The 19,405-nt window shown below is 35.8% G+C and overlaps 2 protein-coding genes across 3 annotated transcripts in view; both read right to left on the bottom strand.

Moving 5' to 3' along the window:
• The window catches only part of LOC127876051 (ubinuclein-2-like), a 145,589-nt gene that overhangs the window by 16,269 nt on the left and 109,915 nt on the right, over positions 1 to 19,405 (bottom strand). The window lies entirely within an intron of this gene.
• LOC127876052 (amyloid beta precursor protein binding family B member 2-like) overlaps positions 1 to 19,405 on the bottom strand; it is an 85,142-nt gene that overhangs the window by 20,578 nt on the left and 45,159 nt on the right. For both annotated transcript variants that reach the window (XM_052420902.1, XM_052420903.1), the window contains exons 3-5: positions 6,715 to 7,252; positions 1,681 to 1,873; positions 751 to 787 (exon numbers count right to left, since the gene is read on the bottom strand). In XM_052420902.1, the coding sequence (XP_052276862.1) occupies positions 751 to 787; positions 1,681 to 1,873; positions 6,715 to 7,252 (768 nt within the window). The remainder of the gene's footprint in view (positions 1 to 750; positions 788 to 1,680; positions 1,874 to 6,714; positions 7,253 to 19,405) is intronic.

Genomic DNA, 19,405 nt, shown 5'->3' with positions numbered 1-19,405 from the left:
ATAAAAAATGACAATGGATAAAAAAAATAAAAGCATCTTCAAACTTATAAGTGCTTTATTGCCTTTAAATCTAGCCTGTCAAAATGTTTGTTTGTTTAAATTTCACTGGCTATTCCATTGCTTTCTGTAAATTCCAGAGTCATCTAAGCTTTTTGTGTCAGCAAGTTTTTACACAGTCAACATCTAAGGAAATGTGTCTGGGGATAATAGTCAAAGTTGGCGAATGAAAATGTAAATAGAGAAAGCCACAGACAGCTCAATGCCTGTTTTTCTTCAAAGTTGTTGTTTAACCCCTAACCACTTAGATACTTGTTTTCACACCTTTGTAGTCCCTCAGAAAGTTTAATTAAATACCTTTCTTACTAGTGTCTAGTTTTTAAGGCTTCATTTCCAACTCTTAGATACTGATGAGCAGCAAACAGCATTGAACCTGAACAGTCTGCAACTTACTTGCAGGCTGTTCTGGTTTTATGCTGTTTGCGCATAGCCATTTCCACTTTGGCTCTGAGTGGGAAAGGGTTAAATACTTGTCAATATTACTAGTGGACATTTATTATACTTTGTGGGATATGAAATACTGTCAGTGTTATAGTTTGATTCATATATATAAAAAAAAATCTGAAAAGATACAAATATAGCATTTTTAACATTTCAATATCAGATGCATTAGATTCACAACCAATCCTATATGTTTACACTTACTTGGCTTTGTATGGACTCAACATGGTCTCAAATATATTTAAAGATTACCTTCACATCTTTCCCAGCCTGATGGTAAAACCTCCCCCTGCAATGTAAGAAAGGTTCTTATGATTTACAAAAGTGTGCACACCTATAATCAACAGTGATATCATTCGTATGCATAAAACATTCTCCTTCTAAATGTTTTCCTAAGTCAAAAATTCAACGCTTATAGTTAAAGAGTACTTAATAATAATCCATGATCAAAACAAATGTTTGGACTGAAAACCACTTCAAAATAAGCAAAATTCTCTATAAAACACTTAATTAACCTACTTTATTTTATACAAAATAAAAAGGGGTTAAGTCAGGAATAACAGTCATCAACATATCCCGAGACTTGATTCTAGTAAATTCGAGACAATGAGCTTCACCTGTGGTACCGTTGCACAATTAAAATTACAATTTTAACCAATTAGTTTTAGAATCTCTTTGCTGTGTACAATGCTCTTAAATGAGCAGTTCTTGGAACACTGAACTTAATGCATGTACGCAAAGTGTCATCTAAGATTAGCCTGTTAACCCTTAAAGCGCTGGAGCTGAATTTTAAAGGCCTTTGCAAACAGTTTGGATCCAGATGAGACGCCACAGAACGTGGCGTCTCATCTGGATCCAAACTGTTTGCTATTCTGATAGTATTTTTTGAAAAAAAATGAAGAAAATGCTTATTTTAGAAATTCAGCAGACGACATTTTTGCAGAAGACAAATTACCCAGCATGCAAAGGGTTAAGTCTGCAGACTGTACTTTTGTTTAGAAGAGACTTCATATAAACGCACAAATTTTTTCTCCATGACAAGCCAGTTTGGTCAATCTGGGACAACACTTCACAATATAAAGAAATGAAACATTCAAGCATAAATTAATGCGAGTTATCCAAGTACACCGTATAAATAGTTCCCGAGTTCAGGAAAGGATACTCCTAATTGCCCTAGTTTACCTGGGTCGGTGTGACCTCTGTGTCCTCCTGGCTCTTGGACCGAGGCAGGTATGACTCATTGGTGATCGCATACAGCTCATCACTGATGGATGCACTCTGGGACTGCGAGGTGCCATCGTCAGAGCGCGCGTCTGACTGTATGCCGCTGTCGTTGGAGTCAGGCGAGTTGATATCGAACCCAGCATTGCGAAACCTAGAGGGTAGTTTATAGCTTAGTTTTCAAGAACCAGGCTGCCGGTAAATCCACATTCTATCTTTACCAAAATATTGGACACCTACTTTTTGAAGCGTTAGTAAATATAAAACTTGTCTCCCAGATTTCGGAAATAAATTTTGAATTTTGAAATCAGGTTCATACACACTGGTTTAAGTATGGATGTTTGCTTTCATTCACAACAACAGGAAGTTTGAACTTTCTGAAATTCAAAACGCCGACAGCAAAATTTGCATTAAAAATTGTAGGGAGCAGGGAATAGCAGTGTAACTTTGTAACTTGGTGTACTCAGCTCAGTCCAGAAAGCCAGATAAAATCACTGGTTAAGACTAAAAATTAAATGCAGCATTTAATTCTAGGCTTGTGTATGTTCTTTTGTTCACCATGGAATTTTATATTTGTATTATTGTGTTCACCATATTTCATTCGTTTTTGTATATTCTTTTGTTCACCTTATAATTGTAAGTTTGTAAATATTCTTATGGTCACATAAAATTCCAAGTTTGTTACATTATTTTATTTATAATATATGTAATTCTAAGTTTGTAAATTTTGTTTTGTTCACCCTATACCAATTGTAATATTATATATATTCTTTAGGTTACCATTTACATGTAATAGCAAGTCAGCATATACACTTTTGTGCGTGCAAAATGTTGCATTATTAATTATAACCATCTTTAATTTTTTTTAGAAAGTCAAAATCATACAGTGAAGAAATTGTCTCACTATTTTCTTACGGACCATAACATATGCCAATGTTAAATAGAGCTAGATTGAGAAAACAGATAGTTAAGGACGGGTGTCCAGTTTTCTGGAATTGTGTGTGTGTAGTCCAGTGTACATGAGTCTATCTGGACTGGAATAATTTTTGTTAATACAGTCAATACAATTATAATTCCTATTCAGCAGGTAATTACTAACAGCTTGCAATGCCGCCACTGGGAGTCCAATAATTATCAAAATGGACTTCCTTTGTTGCTTTTTCATGTACATGAACATTCATTGGGGAAAGTGACAAGATTACAACAGAGCTGTTATTGTTGGTATTGAAATCATGTTTTCCCTGTAATTCATACATCATGGGATATGTGACTTCACCACAAACTCATTTTTATAAACATTGTGTTTCATAACGCTTATAGCATTATATCCTTTCAATTGAATCAAATAAAATCAAGTTGCCATTTTTTTACAATTTCATACTTCCTCAATAATTAACCTATTGAGAACTTCTACCAGTAAACTTTAGTTGTTCTCTCAAAATCTTGCTACTACAAATTTGGACTTAAAGACCAGTGTTTTCCAAAAGACTTATTAATTTCTGAATATAAATTAATAATATTTATTTTTCGCGGAACCTATTGTTGTTTACTGGTTTCTATAGATACGATAATGTATGGATTGCCTCGGTCAAGATTGTTAGTACAATAGAATTACGCAGTTTCCGTACCACCTGATATGACGTCATTCCGCCTTTTGTAAATTGCCTATGCTGGTGTTTAGATTGCCAAAAACACCACACACCACACCCTGAATATCATCGCGCCTGGTCGGTCGATGCACAGATTCGATTTATTACCATATCTTACGGTAATACGGATTAAGGTTTTTTGGTTCTATGATTCTGCTAAAAAGTTCTTTATTTCCAGTCTATGTACATCAAAGCACATATTGGCGCTGGGGCCGGCAACCTCCTCACAAATTTCGTTCTATGATACTGCCGGCCAGTTATTTTATTTCTAGTTTATATCCACCGGCTCCTGGCGGGCTCCTCAACTCTGATGGCTGACATCCAATCGCATCGTGGTGCCGGGGCCAGCCCATCTTCTCACAAGATCGTTATGGGTCCACCGTTCGGTCCAGTATAGAAGGGACTCATCTTGATGGGCAGTGTGGCACAGCGCTTGGAACTTCTTCATTGCTTGAACTGATCAATGAACTGCTGAGTGTATATACTTGTGTAACATCAGCGGGTTCTCTTGGGTAAAGGCCTTCATTTGCTCCAATGGACTCTGCGTTATTTGTGTAACATCAGCGGGTGCTTCCGGGTTTATGCCGACTTCTTCTAAAGCATATATCTCTTCACCGCTGCCCTTAGTGACAATGACTTAACACATTTTCTCCAATGGACTCTGCGCTCCTTGTGTAACATCAGCGGGTTCATTTTAGGTTTTTTATCACTCAGTGTTCTCATTTCATTCTTGCCATATCTGTTTCCAGGCGGTTCTCTATCGCCCACTATGGCATTCTGTCCATAATACACATTTTCACATCAGTAAAGTCACTCAGGCGGACATAGGCAGGAATGTGCACGTGGTTTTCATTGTTTGGTCAGTCCTACGCTAGACTTCAATCAGTAAACTTTTACTTTTTGAAATTCGAACCACATTACTAAATTGTTTAAAATGACCAGTTATCTTTGAGTTCCACAATGTCCGCAGTTACATGTTAATATTGGTTGTTTTCAGGTACAGTTTTCCAGAGTTATTTTATATTAGTTTTCCAATGAAATTTTATCTCTGGTTTTTCACCTGGCCTTGAAAACACCATTTAAGAATACAAAATAGAAGTGATGTCTACACATCATGGTTTTACTGTAATGTTATTTTACAATTATACTTGATTGTTTTATATTAGGAATCAGTGTTATGTATTTCGAAATGTTTTATTTGTCATACATGTCTTGTTTATATGTATTTGCCTTCCTGTCACAGCGGCGGAAAATTCTGTTTGCCGGAGGGCTGGATGGGCATGCATACTTATTCTACAAAATTTATCTCTACAAGCTAACCTTAGCGACAATTACTCAACACATTGGCTCGAATGGACTCTGGGTTAAGCTTAAAAAATATTAGCAATGCTGCAGGGGAAAAACTGGTATGTGTCAAATCGTATTCAATGTCCAAGTTAAAAAGTGTGTAATCGCTGGTTAAGCCATTATTGTGATTAAATGACCGAGTTTTAAAAGTGTGGTCTCGCTGGTTAAGCGAGATAAAAAGTGTGAAATCGCTGGTCGAGCGATTATTGGTATTAAATGTCCGATTTAAAAGTAATGGTCAAGTGACCATTGGTGTAAAGAGTGTCTAAAGGTACTGTGTTAATGGTCAAGTGGCCATTGGAATACAAAGTGTGAAAAGGTTTTGTGTTAATGGTCAAGTGACCATTGGTATAAAAAGTGTGTAAAAGTATTGTGTTAATAGTCAAGTGACCATTGGTATAAAAAGTGTGTAAAAGTATTGTGTTAATAGTCAAGTGACCATTGGTATAAAAAGTGTGTAAAAGTATTGTGTTAATGGTCAAGTGACCATTGGTATAAAAAGTGGTGTGTAAAGGTATAGTCATCTGGTTGAGCAATTAATGGTCAAGCGACTGGTAGAGCTAGGCTTAGCCCAAATCAAGTGAATGGTTTTTCCTGGCCCGGTCGCTTGATGAGCAAGAACATTTTTATTTTAGGTAGGAGGTGTTGCTACTATACTTATACTTACTTCACATCGGTAATTTAATTTGTGCTCGTCCACCTCCGGTAGGCATAATGTTCAGCTGTTTATGTTTAACGCTGCGGCCATTATATCCCACTCTCTTACTTGCATGATATATTATATGGATCTGTTAGTGAAATCTTCATACGCGTACATCCGATTTCATTTGTGTGATGTTTATTGGGAGGCAAAATAAATTGAAATAATGTCATTAAACTAGTAAACTAAACAAATGTGTTGTTCTATCGTGCAGTCGTAAAATAATGTTGCACTCACATGCGCAACATCTGTAAATTAATGCAGTTTTCACAGTAATGTATAAAACTACTAGGAGTTACTAGCTATAATTATAATGCTTTCATACAAACGGATTGAAGATCCAATTGACAATCTCTATAAATTTTTAATTTTGTGTAGCCTAAAAAAGAATTCACCACCCACAGGCTGTCAGAATTATCGTTTAAGTGACACAGACACTTTATTTAATGCTAAGTAGTAAAATTTATCAATTTTAAACATCATTTCCCAAAGCTCCTTGGTGAACTTCATAAATGTATAAAATTTAATAAGTCTCATGATATCACATGTTATACCAGGAAGTATAAAAGGATGCCGGCTTACAACTGTTGACGTAATTTTTTTTGCAAAATTCTGCCATATTGGTTGGAAAATACATTTGTAGATTTTTTTTATAATGCCTGTTTTAAGTATTTGGACATAACTACTAATGAGCATTTGCTTTCGTGGTTGAGCAAACCCACAGATATCCATGATTAAACATGTACCACGAATAATATTTCTTTCACAGAAATTATCTGCCTATTTACAACCTCCTTTAACAGGAATGCTCTTATATGTATACAATACTAGAGGAGAAAATACCTTTATACTGGCATTGGAATTAGGAAAAGAATGACAAATCAAAACCCTGATTTTACTCAAGGTTATTAGATAAACTGATGCAAAGATGACAAAAAATACCAAAAGACCAAATACAGATCTTAGGTTAAAACAAGAGATGTGTTTGTCAGAAACACAATGCCCCCTATTGCGCCGCTTTGAAGCCCTATATTTGACCTTTGACCTATCCCCACTCACAATGTGCAGCTCCATGAGATACACATGCATGCCAAATATCAAGTTGCTATCTTCAATATTGCAAAAGTTTTTCATTATTGCAAAAGTTTAACCAAGCTTAAAGTTTTCCACAGAATGTCAGACAGACAGACAGGCCCAAAACAATATACCCCAGATCATTCAATCCGGGGGCATACAAATATTTTTAAACAAGATTATTCTAGAATATGGCCCCTGGCCAATCATAAGGCCATCACATACGTTTTAAGTTTGATGTTCTCTGCCAATGAGGCAGGGGTTGTGTCGCCGCTGTCGCACTGCGTCTGATCGCCTTCGACCCCAAGCAGCTGCTCCCTACGCTTCCTCTCACTACGCTCTCTTGCACTCTGCTCGAGCAGGGAAATGTAGGCGAGTATTCCCTTGCCTTTCTCCCCATAGGCCATGTTCATGCACTCAGTGTTGTTCAGCTTCTCATCGCTCGAGTCGGTCCCGGAGTCTCCCACAAACTTGGTATTGGCAACGACAAAGTCATTTTCTTCATCCGAGACCGCTTCTTCTCCAGAAACTATGCCACTTTTCACTGAGATTGAGTCCGAATCCTCTTCCGTAGAAGTAAGTGACTGAATTTCTCCGTTTATGAGCTTAGTTTGCTCTTGTTTCTCGTCTGCGGCCGACATAATGTTGATGTTGACTGCGTCGCTCTGGTTGTTGTTGTTCTCAGATGTTGGACTGGTGTGCACTGCTTTGTTATTAGGTTGATAGTTAGGATTGCAAAAGCTCAGGAATGGTGTTTCCATATCTGCAAATAGAAATGAAAACCATTTGATAGAATGAAAACGCATTTAAATAATCATGATTTCAGCAAGGATGTATCAGCCTTCTTTGGATAATGAAAAAAACATTTTATTGGTAATATATTGAAAGCTTTAACCAGTCATTAACTAATACATTGCCACAGACTTGATCACATTAACACAGTAAAAACCAGAGAAAAACAACCTTATCATACAACACCATTTATGTAGAATAAACTAATCGAGGAAACCATTCAGAAAACAGTTGATCTTATCTCTGTCCTCCTAGGAGTTGTTATGACACTCTGAATAGATTACACATGAAGTGATGAATTACCAGCAAAAATAATGAATTCTGTTCACTATCCTAAACATTTGGACGAGACAGATTTACAACGGCCTTGGGAGCCTTCATAGCCATATAATTACATAAGTTTTGAAATTTATGATTCAGAAAAACATGCTAAACACAGGTTTTACCCAATTAATCATTAATGAACTGAAATGAACAGAAAAACTCATTTATTAATAATCTTAATGATTTTCAAAAACAGGAAATGGGGAGGCCACATTTGATAGACACACACACCCCCGGTTGGGGTTACTGCCAAATAAAACAGCAGAATCTACAAAACATTTCACAGACAGACAGATGAACAGACAGGACAATCATTCTATGCCTCCCTCACCCCATTACCCTATGCATCCAAGCTCTCTCATTTACACTATAAATGTGTAAATGAGAAAAATTGTATTAATTGTAAATCAGTGTTAATAGTAGCAATTTGTAGTAATTGGTCAATTTTACAGAAAAACTCTTCAAGACTTCCTTTAATGTGTCTATATCTTTGATTAAAAACTCGTCATCAAAGACAAGCATAATTGTCCGTGTGGCTGTTTGTCATTTTGATCTGCCATACAAACTGTTCAAATGATGCAAACCAGGTGCAGTTTTAAAGAAATAAAACAAGTAATTATACAAAATATCATGCATTTTGTCCATTAAAACTGCTGAATTATTTAGACAATTAATGGAAAATTTGCTATGGTAAGATATTTTTTATTTTGCTATAATAGTATGAAACAATACATAGCTTTTAAAACGATTATTTCAAATTAATTGCATAGCATTTAAATACAATTGCAACAGAAGCATGGCAGGGCTCAACATTAACCTAAAAACCAACTTTCCCTGCCGGGCAAGTACTTAGAAAATCTACTTGCCCTGAATGTAAAGCCACTTGCCCAATGATGATGAAATATCACATTAACTGTAAACCTACCGTAATATTTTTTAATAAAGATCAAAATGATACACAACAAAACCTATTTTAACATTTAACAAAATGATTACAGCAAATAAAGTTTAATTAAAGTCTAAATGTAGATTTGTGCCGATGTTTAATTATTAAACATCGCTTATAACGATTCATCATATCTCAACCATTTAAACTCACTTTTCCATTTTGATAAAACGTTAAGTTTTTGCTTCAATTCGTACTTTTTGGAACTTTCGGATAATTTGTCTGTGCATTTTTAATTGGATTTTGCAGAATTACAGTTACCTGCCGAAGCTAAATAAACTAGCCAGCTGCTCGTCTGCTAACAATACTGTTAACAACACGTGAACCATAAAAAAAATGTCAATTGACGTGAAGCAAAAGATTGTTGAAAATATATGTCGCAAAATATGAAAACTATATAATACCGAAGCTATTTGTTGTTGTGTTTATATAGTTATAATTTTAGTAGTTTTCTTTGTGACTGAAAACAACAACAATGTTATATGTAATTATATGTATTTAAATAGTAATGAAAAAGATAAACACAATATATAGCTTTTGAAAGCCATTCTATACATAGATGGTAACGTCACTACGTTATTGTCAGTAAGACCAGTGTGTACACAATGTTTGTAAACCGATGTTTGGAATCCCAAGTAACTAAAAATAAGTTTGGAAATGCTTGCGTACCATGCGTAGTTAGTTCAGACTTCCACCAACAACAATCGCTGAGGTAAATTCGTGCAAATCCTTCATGATTACCAGTATTTGTACTATTTAACCACAGAAAAACATGTTTTTCTTTGTTCTTTTTTGCACTTGCCCGGGTGGGCAACTAGATTATAAAATAACTTGCCCGGACCCAACTTTAACTTGCCAGGGGCAATCGGACAACGGTTAATGTTGAGCCCTGCACAGTAAGAATGTTTTTTCATACGTTTTATTGAAATATGGTATCGAGGTCTGTGAACTTTGCAGGAAAAATGCTCTTTACTCCGTAAAGATTTCATTGATTTATCCTGTCTGATCGGTGTCAAGTAGGTTACGTGAGTTGTGTATTGTGTTATTTCTTAAAATTTGACCCACCATTTGTAGAAATATAACAAGATATAAACATCATTTGTAGAAAGGAAATTCATTTCTGTGTTGAATAAGACCAAGATCATGAAAATCGCTGCACAATTGATGAAGATATGGCTGTTCAAAGCGATGCACCCCGTTTTGGGCTGATTTTGAGTTGGATACCTTGTTATATATATATTTGATAGTGATTTTTTTTTCAAAAAAGTTGATTGTTCGTTATAATATGATTATTTATCATTCAAAATGATGTTTTCACTAATTAATATCATAGCCACATGCTAACCACCTGTGCATAATACAGTCACACACCTCAAACGATGCAAAACAAAAGTGCCCAAATAAATTTGCGCAAATAGTAAGTGGATGATGACTATGTTAAAAAAGGTGCTGTCATATCTTCAGAAGATTGGCAATAAAAACTTAAAGATTGGAAACCATTTCAAATAATGTTACATATACCAGTTTTGTCAAACCAAAATATGTTTTATGCAACAAGCCTCCACTGAAGCTCCAGACATGTTGGCAGGCTAGTCAGGAGCTACCCTGTCCTCTAATCAGATATAAAGCTTTCACGCGGTTTCCTTACTTGACAGAGTAGATTGGGACTCTCTTCTGATTGTTCCATATATAGCAGTGGGTATTGCCTAAAAACTCAACTGTTATCAGACGGTGGCTGGTAACAATTTGTGTTTGTAGGATTTATCACTGACGAAAATCAAGAACAAAGAGATGGGAATAATGAATAGGAGATTGGTGTAATCAAGTGGTGCTGCCATGTAGAAATATAGACCGTCTTTTGTCTTTCAGCAATTTCACTTGCAGAATGGGACGCAGGCAGACTATGATGGTCTACTTTAGATACATTATTACTCATGTGTCAGTTATTTTCGTGGACAATTTTGTTGCTGTTGAGTGTTGATAGGCCCTTTTTAGGTTCTTTTTAAACTGGACATATTTTTATATATATATAATATGTGAATTAATTTTTATAAACAAACAAGGTAGAAGCAATTTGCTTGTCAATATGAACCCCAGTCGGTCAAATAAATTAAGATAGCTGCCAGTCGGCAAATTTAAATTTTATATAAGAACATATTATGTCAAACACAACTGGACATTATGTTCAACAACTGCATGAAATAACATGGAAATGTGCCACTCAAATATTTATAAAAAAAAATAAACATAACTACCTGCCTACTTGAAACGACAAATGCAACATTTATGTCACACACTTATATTCCTGCGAAGAATCTGTCTTTACCTCTTTGTCAATCTGACAAAAATTGAATAAGAAGTTTGAAGGAAAAACTTTTACTCAAGATAAAAATCAGATATAAATTTTGAGAGACAGCAGAACAATAGACCAACAAATATACCCATGGGCCCTTCAAACTTTTGTGGGGGGGGATTTAACTATTTTAAAACATAGAACTTTCTGGTGGAAATTTCCATCACTTATCTGTTTGTCAGAATATATGAATACCAGTAAGCAACAATGATGTGCATCCTTCCCAAATATTTACTTCAGCATACAATTTTCTGCTGTCAGTCCTATTTCAATAATATTCAAAACATGCACACAAACATCAGATAAATTGCTTTAGTGAAATGCAAATGGAGGTTCTAACTTGTTACTTTACTTCATCAAATGTCCATTTTCCTAACAGTCGCTGTCTCAATTTGTCTGTATTCATAGTATAACACAATTTGTCCAAGTAATCAACCAATCTATCAGAGCAATTCCAGTTTTCTACAATTTACTGCAGAACCATATAATTAAATTGTTTTCTGTTTCCAGATATTTCTTTCTACAATTGCTAACCTTTTCTGAATCATGTCTTCACTTACAGAAGAGACAGACTGACAGAGCAGCTTGGAAAAACAAATTTATTCAAATGTTTTGCGAGACTCTTTTTCTTTCGGTTAAATAGAACACCACCATTACAATGCAAAGTTACAAACAAATATGATATAAATAAAAAGAAACTTGTGTATTCTTGTATACATTACAAAATTAAACAAGAGGGCCATCAGGCCCTAAGGCGCTCACCTGAAAGCCAAAGGAACTAGACTATTCTGAAAAAAATGCAAGCTGATTCATGAATATTATTTTGTACCAAAAAAATGACTTTTAACATGTTTTTTTTTATATTTGACCTTGTGACCTAGTTTTTTTAGCTCATATTACCCAGCTTCAATCTCTGGCAAAATTTCATTGGGACAAATGTTCTGACCAAGTTTCATGAAGATTGGCCAATAATGGGGCTAATATAGTGTCAACAAGTTTTCACTAAAGCCATATAAGTACAACTGCCCCCCCCCCCCCCCCCCTGGCGGCCATGTTTTTAAAAAAAAAATAACCATTTTCAAACTCACTGAAGCTCTTGTTAGAACAAATGTTCGGATCAAGTTTCATAAAGATTGGATAATAAATGTGACTTCTAGAGTGTTAACAAGGTTTTGAAGTAAATAGCAATTTAAGGAAAAATGCCACGCCCCCTTGCGGCCATGTTTTTTAACTGATCTCAACCATTTTTGAACTTAGTCCAGATATTATTAGTTCAAATATTCTGACCAAGTTTCATGAGCATTGAACAACAAATGTGACTTCTAGAGTGTTAACAATGTTTTACCATACAGTTAGCCATATAAGGAAAACTGCCCCGCCCCATGGCGGCCATGTTTTTCATTCAACTGGAACCATTTTCGAACTCGTCCAAGATATTATTGGGACACATGTTCTGACAAAGTATCATGAAGATTGAACTAAAAATGTGACTTCTAGAGTGTTAACAAGGTTTTACTATAGCCATATAAGGAAAACTGCCACGCCCCCTGGTGGCCATGTTTTTCAACCAACCAGAACCATTTTCGAACTCGTCCAAGATATTATTGGGACACATGTTCTGACAAAGTTTCATGAAGATCGGACAATAAATGTGTCTTCTAGAGTGTTAACAAGGTTTTACTATAGCAAACTGCCACGCCCCCTGGCGGCCATGTTTTTCAATCAACCGGAACCATTTTCGAACTCGTCCAAGATATTATTGGGACACATGTTCTGAGTAAGTTTCATGAAGATTGGACAATAAATGTGGCCTCTAGAGTGTTAACAAGGTAAATGTTGACGACGCACGACGGACAAAAGGCGATCATAATAGCTCACCATGAGCGTGTTGTGCTCAGGTGAGCTAAAAATGGTAACAGCTTTGCAAAGGCTTTTTAAAATCATTTATAGTATAAAAATCAATCATCATCATACACTGCCATTTTGTAGTATACACTACAGTTCCATTATATCGCGATTGACGGGGTCCAAAGATCGCGAGCGCGATATATCCGGAGCGCGATATAAATCCAGACATGTCTGACTTTGTTGTTAAGCAGTTGATGTGCAGTTAATGTGTCAAATTTCATTGGTGTTTTCATTTTATGTACGGCGCTGCTTTATCTTTGTATTGTAATAATTGCAAACCAAATTTACATGTACTTTTGTACAACAACAACAAAATACTTATTTGTATAAAAGTAATATCGTAATTAAAGTTTTGATTACCGTGGAAATTGTAATGCCATTGTTAATTTTTATTTTCAGGTATGATCAGCGTAAAATATGTATGAAGACGTATGAAGTGTACTTGTGCTAACGTTCGAATCTACTCTAACAGATGGTCCGTTTCAAGCAAGAAACAGGAAACAAACCAATATAATTTAAAGTTAATTTTATTTTATATTTACAGACACAACGAGATTCATCACAAGAAGAATGCGCAGTTCTAACAAAATTTCGGCGGATATGACATTTGTTAAATTATTCAATAAAGAATATGTACATATATATGGCGTTAACATAGTCAACATGCATACAAATACATTTACATAAAACATACACATACATTTATTTACAAATTATATAACAAAAACATCAATTTCGGTCACAGAAAAAGTAGTCAGTCAATTCAGTTTGTTTCAATGACGACCGGGCTTTTTCAATTTTCTCAGTAATTGAGAACTGTTTACATTTTCGTGTGATGGTAGTGCTTGTAGCCATTTTGGTTAGTAATTTGGAACAGAGACAGAATGCACTTTATATACCAATAAACTGACATTATTATTGAGAATGAGACACTAATAACTCAAATGCTGCAAACAACTCAATCCGTGTTAAAACAACACTGTCACTTACGGTCTGTTTTCACACTTCACTGCGTGTCAAGTATAAGGCGCGAAATAACAGGTGATCAATTACTAGCCAGAACCGGTTGTTATCGCAGTTTGCATATTGTCAGATTATAACTTGTCAACCAATTTTTTTTTTTTTAATGTGTTTTTGTGATCATTCTTTCCGGATTTTTTGGGAGCCATAGCCGATTCGCGATATAATGGACAGCGCGATATAACGGATCGCGATGTATCGGAGTTGCAGTGTATAAATATTAGCCTTTGGAAGGAATATATTTTCAAGCATTTACAGAAAGATTAATTTTTGCAGCAATTTTCAGTCCTAATAAACAATATTTCAAGTATTTATAATCTGCCGAAATTGTCCTGAAACTCTGAGGAATTAATACTTCTCTTTTAAAACATGCAACAAACACCCTGGCATCCAGATAAAAATCTTTGGGAAAAAATATTGAAAAATGTCAAATTGATGACTATACTGTCACCCTATCTGTTTTCCTTCCCAGAGCATGGGTTCCAGCTACCATTGATACAATTGATGCAAAGCCTCATGGGTAATTCAATATACCACCTTTTCACATTTCTTTTTCTGAAGAGATCCTATGGGAGAAGATTCTAAATAAGAGCAATTTACCGCATTGAAACACCCATAGCAGGAAACTCTAATCCAAATGTAAAGGCTTCAGATGCAAAAATCTGTCGGGGATTACCAATTCATGCCTTGCTGATGACATTTTCTGCAAATAAAGCATATTTCCATAAACTGTTTGATATGCTCTGCTCTGCATGTTAAACTGTTATTTAAGTGGATTTTTCAATAAATCTTGTCAACTGCGTAATCAATAATGCCTAACACACAATTATGTACAGACATGCTCACATGAAAATCGAACGCCCTAGTAAAGAAGTAAAGAAAATTGCTCCTAGATATAGCTCATTACTTCAAAAACATCACTTTGTAATTTGCAGTAAATAAATTGGCATTGAAAGTCTAACAATAACAAGAATCCATCATTCTATTCTACGATGCTCACATTTCAAATTGTGCATTTTCATTGCACACACACCTTAGCATCATAATTAACTGGAACTTCTTATTGCTTCCTTTTTTGTTTTCATAATATCAAGTAGTTCCGAAACCAAGTATTATCGGAAATTCAAAGCTTTCATTGCTACAGAATAAAGCCAAATCTGAACTAATTAAACCAAAGAAACCGTCTACAATATTATGAAACTCCTGTCTGCAACATATCATTAACAAGAACTGTCCCAATACAGCCCACATAAACTATTCATCCACTTTGATAGTAATAGTATATGAGCAACATCATGCCAAAATGGGTCTTATGCCATATGCAGCCAGCGTAGCTCCAGACAAGATCCACACATTTTTGGTCAGGAGCTACCCTATCCCCTAATGAGCCCACGAAACCTTGCATGACTTTATAGCGACAAGGTAGAATATGGATTTGTGCATGGTGCTGCTGAATATTGACCACAAAGACATATTGGAAGTTAACACTAAATATTTGTAGTTGTTACCCTCAAAAATAATACCTGAAAAATCTAAGTGAAATTCAATTTTAATACCCCTCGTTGATTCAAAGACCCCCACACATACTTGTTGTTTGATTTTTCAGTGAAGCTGTATAAGCCAGCTTTTCACCTTAGCCTGACCTTTGTAAACGACCAATCAATTTGAATATAAAATTTTCCGCCGGTAGGCCTGATTCTTTTCGCAGTAGAAAACGTTCAATCTACAAACAGATTTCACATTAACATTAATATGTTATTCCATCCACTTTCCACTTTTGGGAGGTGTAGGGTAAGGGATACTACAGTTCGTTTAGCAACGTTGTTATTGCGTATTCAGCATAAAACAATTGTAGCTCTATCTATAATAATAAAGTTTGAGAGATAGAGCAGTTTTACACTCAATCCTCGATATCAATACAAAGTGTGTGCCCCTTTATATTTAGAAGAATGTCAGCGCCACAGCTTAAAGGCTGTGTTCTCATATTTGGTAATTTCTACGATATTGCATTCTGTGCACTCAACATTTTTAGATTATATAAGAATTGTTGTTCAGTAACCTGATATACGCTTTGAAGAAAATATTTAAAATTGTTTTCAAATCTGACCGTTAAACATGTAAATGTTTAAAGCTTTAAACAAGCCGTCGTGTCAGCAGCAGAATTGTTACCTTACTTTAATGCATTGCATTCCAATCTGCAAGGTATCAAGGTCAGTTTGCGGTCAGTTACAGAAATCTTTCTATAAACGCCATGGCGTAAACTATGTGCACTTGAAGTTTACTTTGATCAGAATGATACTAAATAAAGATATTTAGCATTATTAAGGTATGTCAATCATAGATTTTTAATGTTTTTTCAACAATTGCATGATAAGGATCAATTTTGATTAAATAAATGAGAAATATTTACATATTTAGATAAATTTATTAAGCATGAGCACGATAATTCACGATACTTTTAATAATAGAATCAAATAAGACTTGAGTGTTGCCGGCTGACCTATATGCACTCATTAATTTTCATGGTTCTTGTGTTTTTCTATTCTGTAGATATAATCTGAGTAATAATATCTAATAAAGCAAAATAAGTAACAAAATCTGGCGCAACACCCCGTAATTAATTTGCTTGTGATGAAGCTAAGAACTGCGCAGAAAAAAAGGCGTTCGCTATATTTGATCTCATAGATTTAACTTTTTATCGTTCTTAAACATCGACCACAATCAACACCGTATATCTTTTTTAAAGATATTTCTTGTTTCTAAGGTACATAAAGCAGCAGAATTCTTCAAAGATATGAAACAATCATTGCAAAATTGGTTCAAAATCTGAGAGTGTACAACAAGATAAATACTTTGCAAATATATTAGTAATACTTTTAAATGAAAATTACCCTAGTAAAAATTAAAGATTGGCTGATTCACCATATTCTTTAATAATCAGGATGAACAATGCCGTGACATGATGATTACGACGAGAAATATTTGTCAACAATAACTGCACAAATTTTGAAAATACCCAAACTTTCTTCCTTGATTAAAAAAAGTTCAGTTGTATAGTTCTTATAACCTGAATATACATTACAAATTCACATGCAATACAATATTATAATAACAAGGGCTGTTTGTAAAACATGCATGCCCCCCATATGGGCTGTCAGTTGTAGTGGCAGCCATTGTGTGAATACGTTTTTTGTCACTGTGACCTTGACCTTTGACCTAGTGACCTGAACATCAATAGGGGTCATCTGCCAGTCATGATCAATGTACCTATGAAGTTTCATGATCCTAGGCCTAATTATTCTTGAGTTATCATAAGGAAACCATTTTACTATTTCGAGTCAGTGTGACCTTGACCTTTGACCTAGTGACCTAAAAATTAATAGGGGTCATCTGCTAGTCATGATCAATGCACCTATGAAGTTTCATGATACTAGGAATAAGTGTTCTTCAGTTATCATCTGGAAACCATTTTACTATTTCGAGTCACTGTGACCTTGACCTTTTACCTAGTGACCTGAAAATCAATAGGGGTCATCTGCCAGTCATGATCAATGTACCAATGAGGTTTCATGATCCTAGGCATAAGCGTTCTTGAGTTATCATCCGGAAACCATTTTACTTTTTCAAGTCACTGTGACCTTGACCTTTGACCTAGTGACCTGAAAATCAATAGGGGTCATCTGCCAGTCATGATCAATGTACCTATGAAGTTTCATGATCCTAGGTCTAAGCGTTCTTGAGTTATCATCCGGAAACCATCTGGTGGACGGACGGACCGACAGACTTACAGACAGACGGACATGTGCAAAGCAATATACCCCCTCTTCTAATAATAATAAATGAAGACTATTAAGATTAATATGGATCAAAACGGATTGATTACTAATTTATTATATGTATATATATACAGTTGAAACTGACCTTACGGCCGCCTGAATTTACCGGTCACCTGCAGACAATGGTCAGTCTGGAATGCCCCAGACGAAAAACACGCTATATTAAACTTGAATTTAACGGCCACCTGTCCATAAGGCCAATCGGCCACTATATTCCACTCCGAAATTCATGTTTGACCTGAAAACAACGGTCACGCGTCAATCGTCTCGCGAAAATTAAAAACACAGCACATCATGTGTACGTCTATTTTGCGGTTAAAGCGTCTGATAGCAGTAATTGTCTTTGATATTATAAAAGTGGCCCGCTGCGAGTAAACAAATAATAAGGTGTTGAGAAGGTTTCTTTTTTAAATAAATTTTAACAAACTTTCTGCGTCTTTTTAGAACGGTACAATTACACCCTACTATGGGTTTATGACAGCGAATCCACTTTTTAGACTTGTACGGACGTGACGTCAACAACACGTGACAAGCTTTATTTACTGAATGAACGAGATGCATGAGTAAACTAGAAATGGCGCGGCAGAAGCTGACGCGTATCCCCACGCCGCATGTTTGACCCAGGGGCGCCCCATGGTTGGTAATGGGTCCATGCATAGTTGAGATTGACCGTATTGTCATAAGAGAAGTTCAGTATCAATTAGAAGTGAGTTGAAGTAGAAATGAAGAAATTATAGTAAAAGACAATTTTGGGTGGGTGTGGCCTATTATGGGCGGGGCGCCACAGGGTTGGTAAAGGGGCCATACATAGTTAAGATTGACCTTATTGTCATAAGAGATGTTCAGTATCAATTTGAAGTGAATCGGTGTAGAAATGAAGATATTATAGTAAAAGGCAATTTGAGGTGGGCGTGGCCTATGTGGGCGGGGCGCCCCAGGGTTGGTAATGGGGCCATGCTTAGATGAGATTAACTGTATTGTCATAAGAGAGGTTCAGTTTCAATTTGAAGTGAATCGGTGTAGAAATGAAGAAAAAAGCAATATACCCCCTCTTCTTCGAAGGGGGGCATAATTATAGTAAAAGGCAATTTTGGGTGGGCGTGGCCTATGTGGGTGTGGCCTATTATGGGCAGGGCGCCCCAGGGTTGGTAAAGGGGCCATACATAGTTGAGATTGACAGTATTGTCATAAGAGAAGTTCAGTATCAATTAGAAGCGAATCGGTGTAGAAATGAAGAAATTATAGTAAAAGACAATTTTGGGTGGGTGTGGCCTATTATGGGCAGGGCGCCCCAGGGTTGGTCATGGGGCCTTACATAGTTGAGATTGACTGTATTGTCATAAGAGATGTTAAGTATCAATTTGAAGCAAATCGGTGTAGAAATGAAGAAATTATAGTAAAAGGCAATTTTGGGTGGGCGTGGTCTGTGTGGGCGGGGCACCCCAGGGTTGGTAATGGTGCCATGCATAGTTGAGATTAACTGTATTGTCATAAGAGAGGTTCAGTATCAATTTGAAGTGAATCGGTGTAGAAATGAAGAAATTATAGTAAAAGGCAATTTTGGGTGGGCGTGGCCTATGTGGGCGCGGTGCCCCAGGGTTGGTAATGGGGCCATGCATAGTTGAGATTAACTGTATTGTCATAAGAGAGGTTCAATATCAATTTGAAGTGAATCGGTGTAGAAAGAAGAAATTATAGTAAAAGGCAATTTTGGGTGGGCGTGGCCTATGTGGATGG

This window comes from Dreissena polymorpha, chromosome 4 (genome assembly GCF_020536995.1).
Source record: "Dreissena polymorpha isolate Duluth1 chromosome 4, UMN_Dpol_1.0, whole genome shotgun sequence".
NCBI classification, from domain to species: Eukaryota; Metazoa; Mollusca; class Bivalvia; order Myida; family Dreissenidae; genus Dreissena; species Dreissena polymorpha.
Note: the sequence above shows the minus strand (reverse complement) of the source record. Positions and strands in the feature narration are given on the sequence as shown.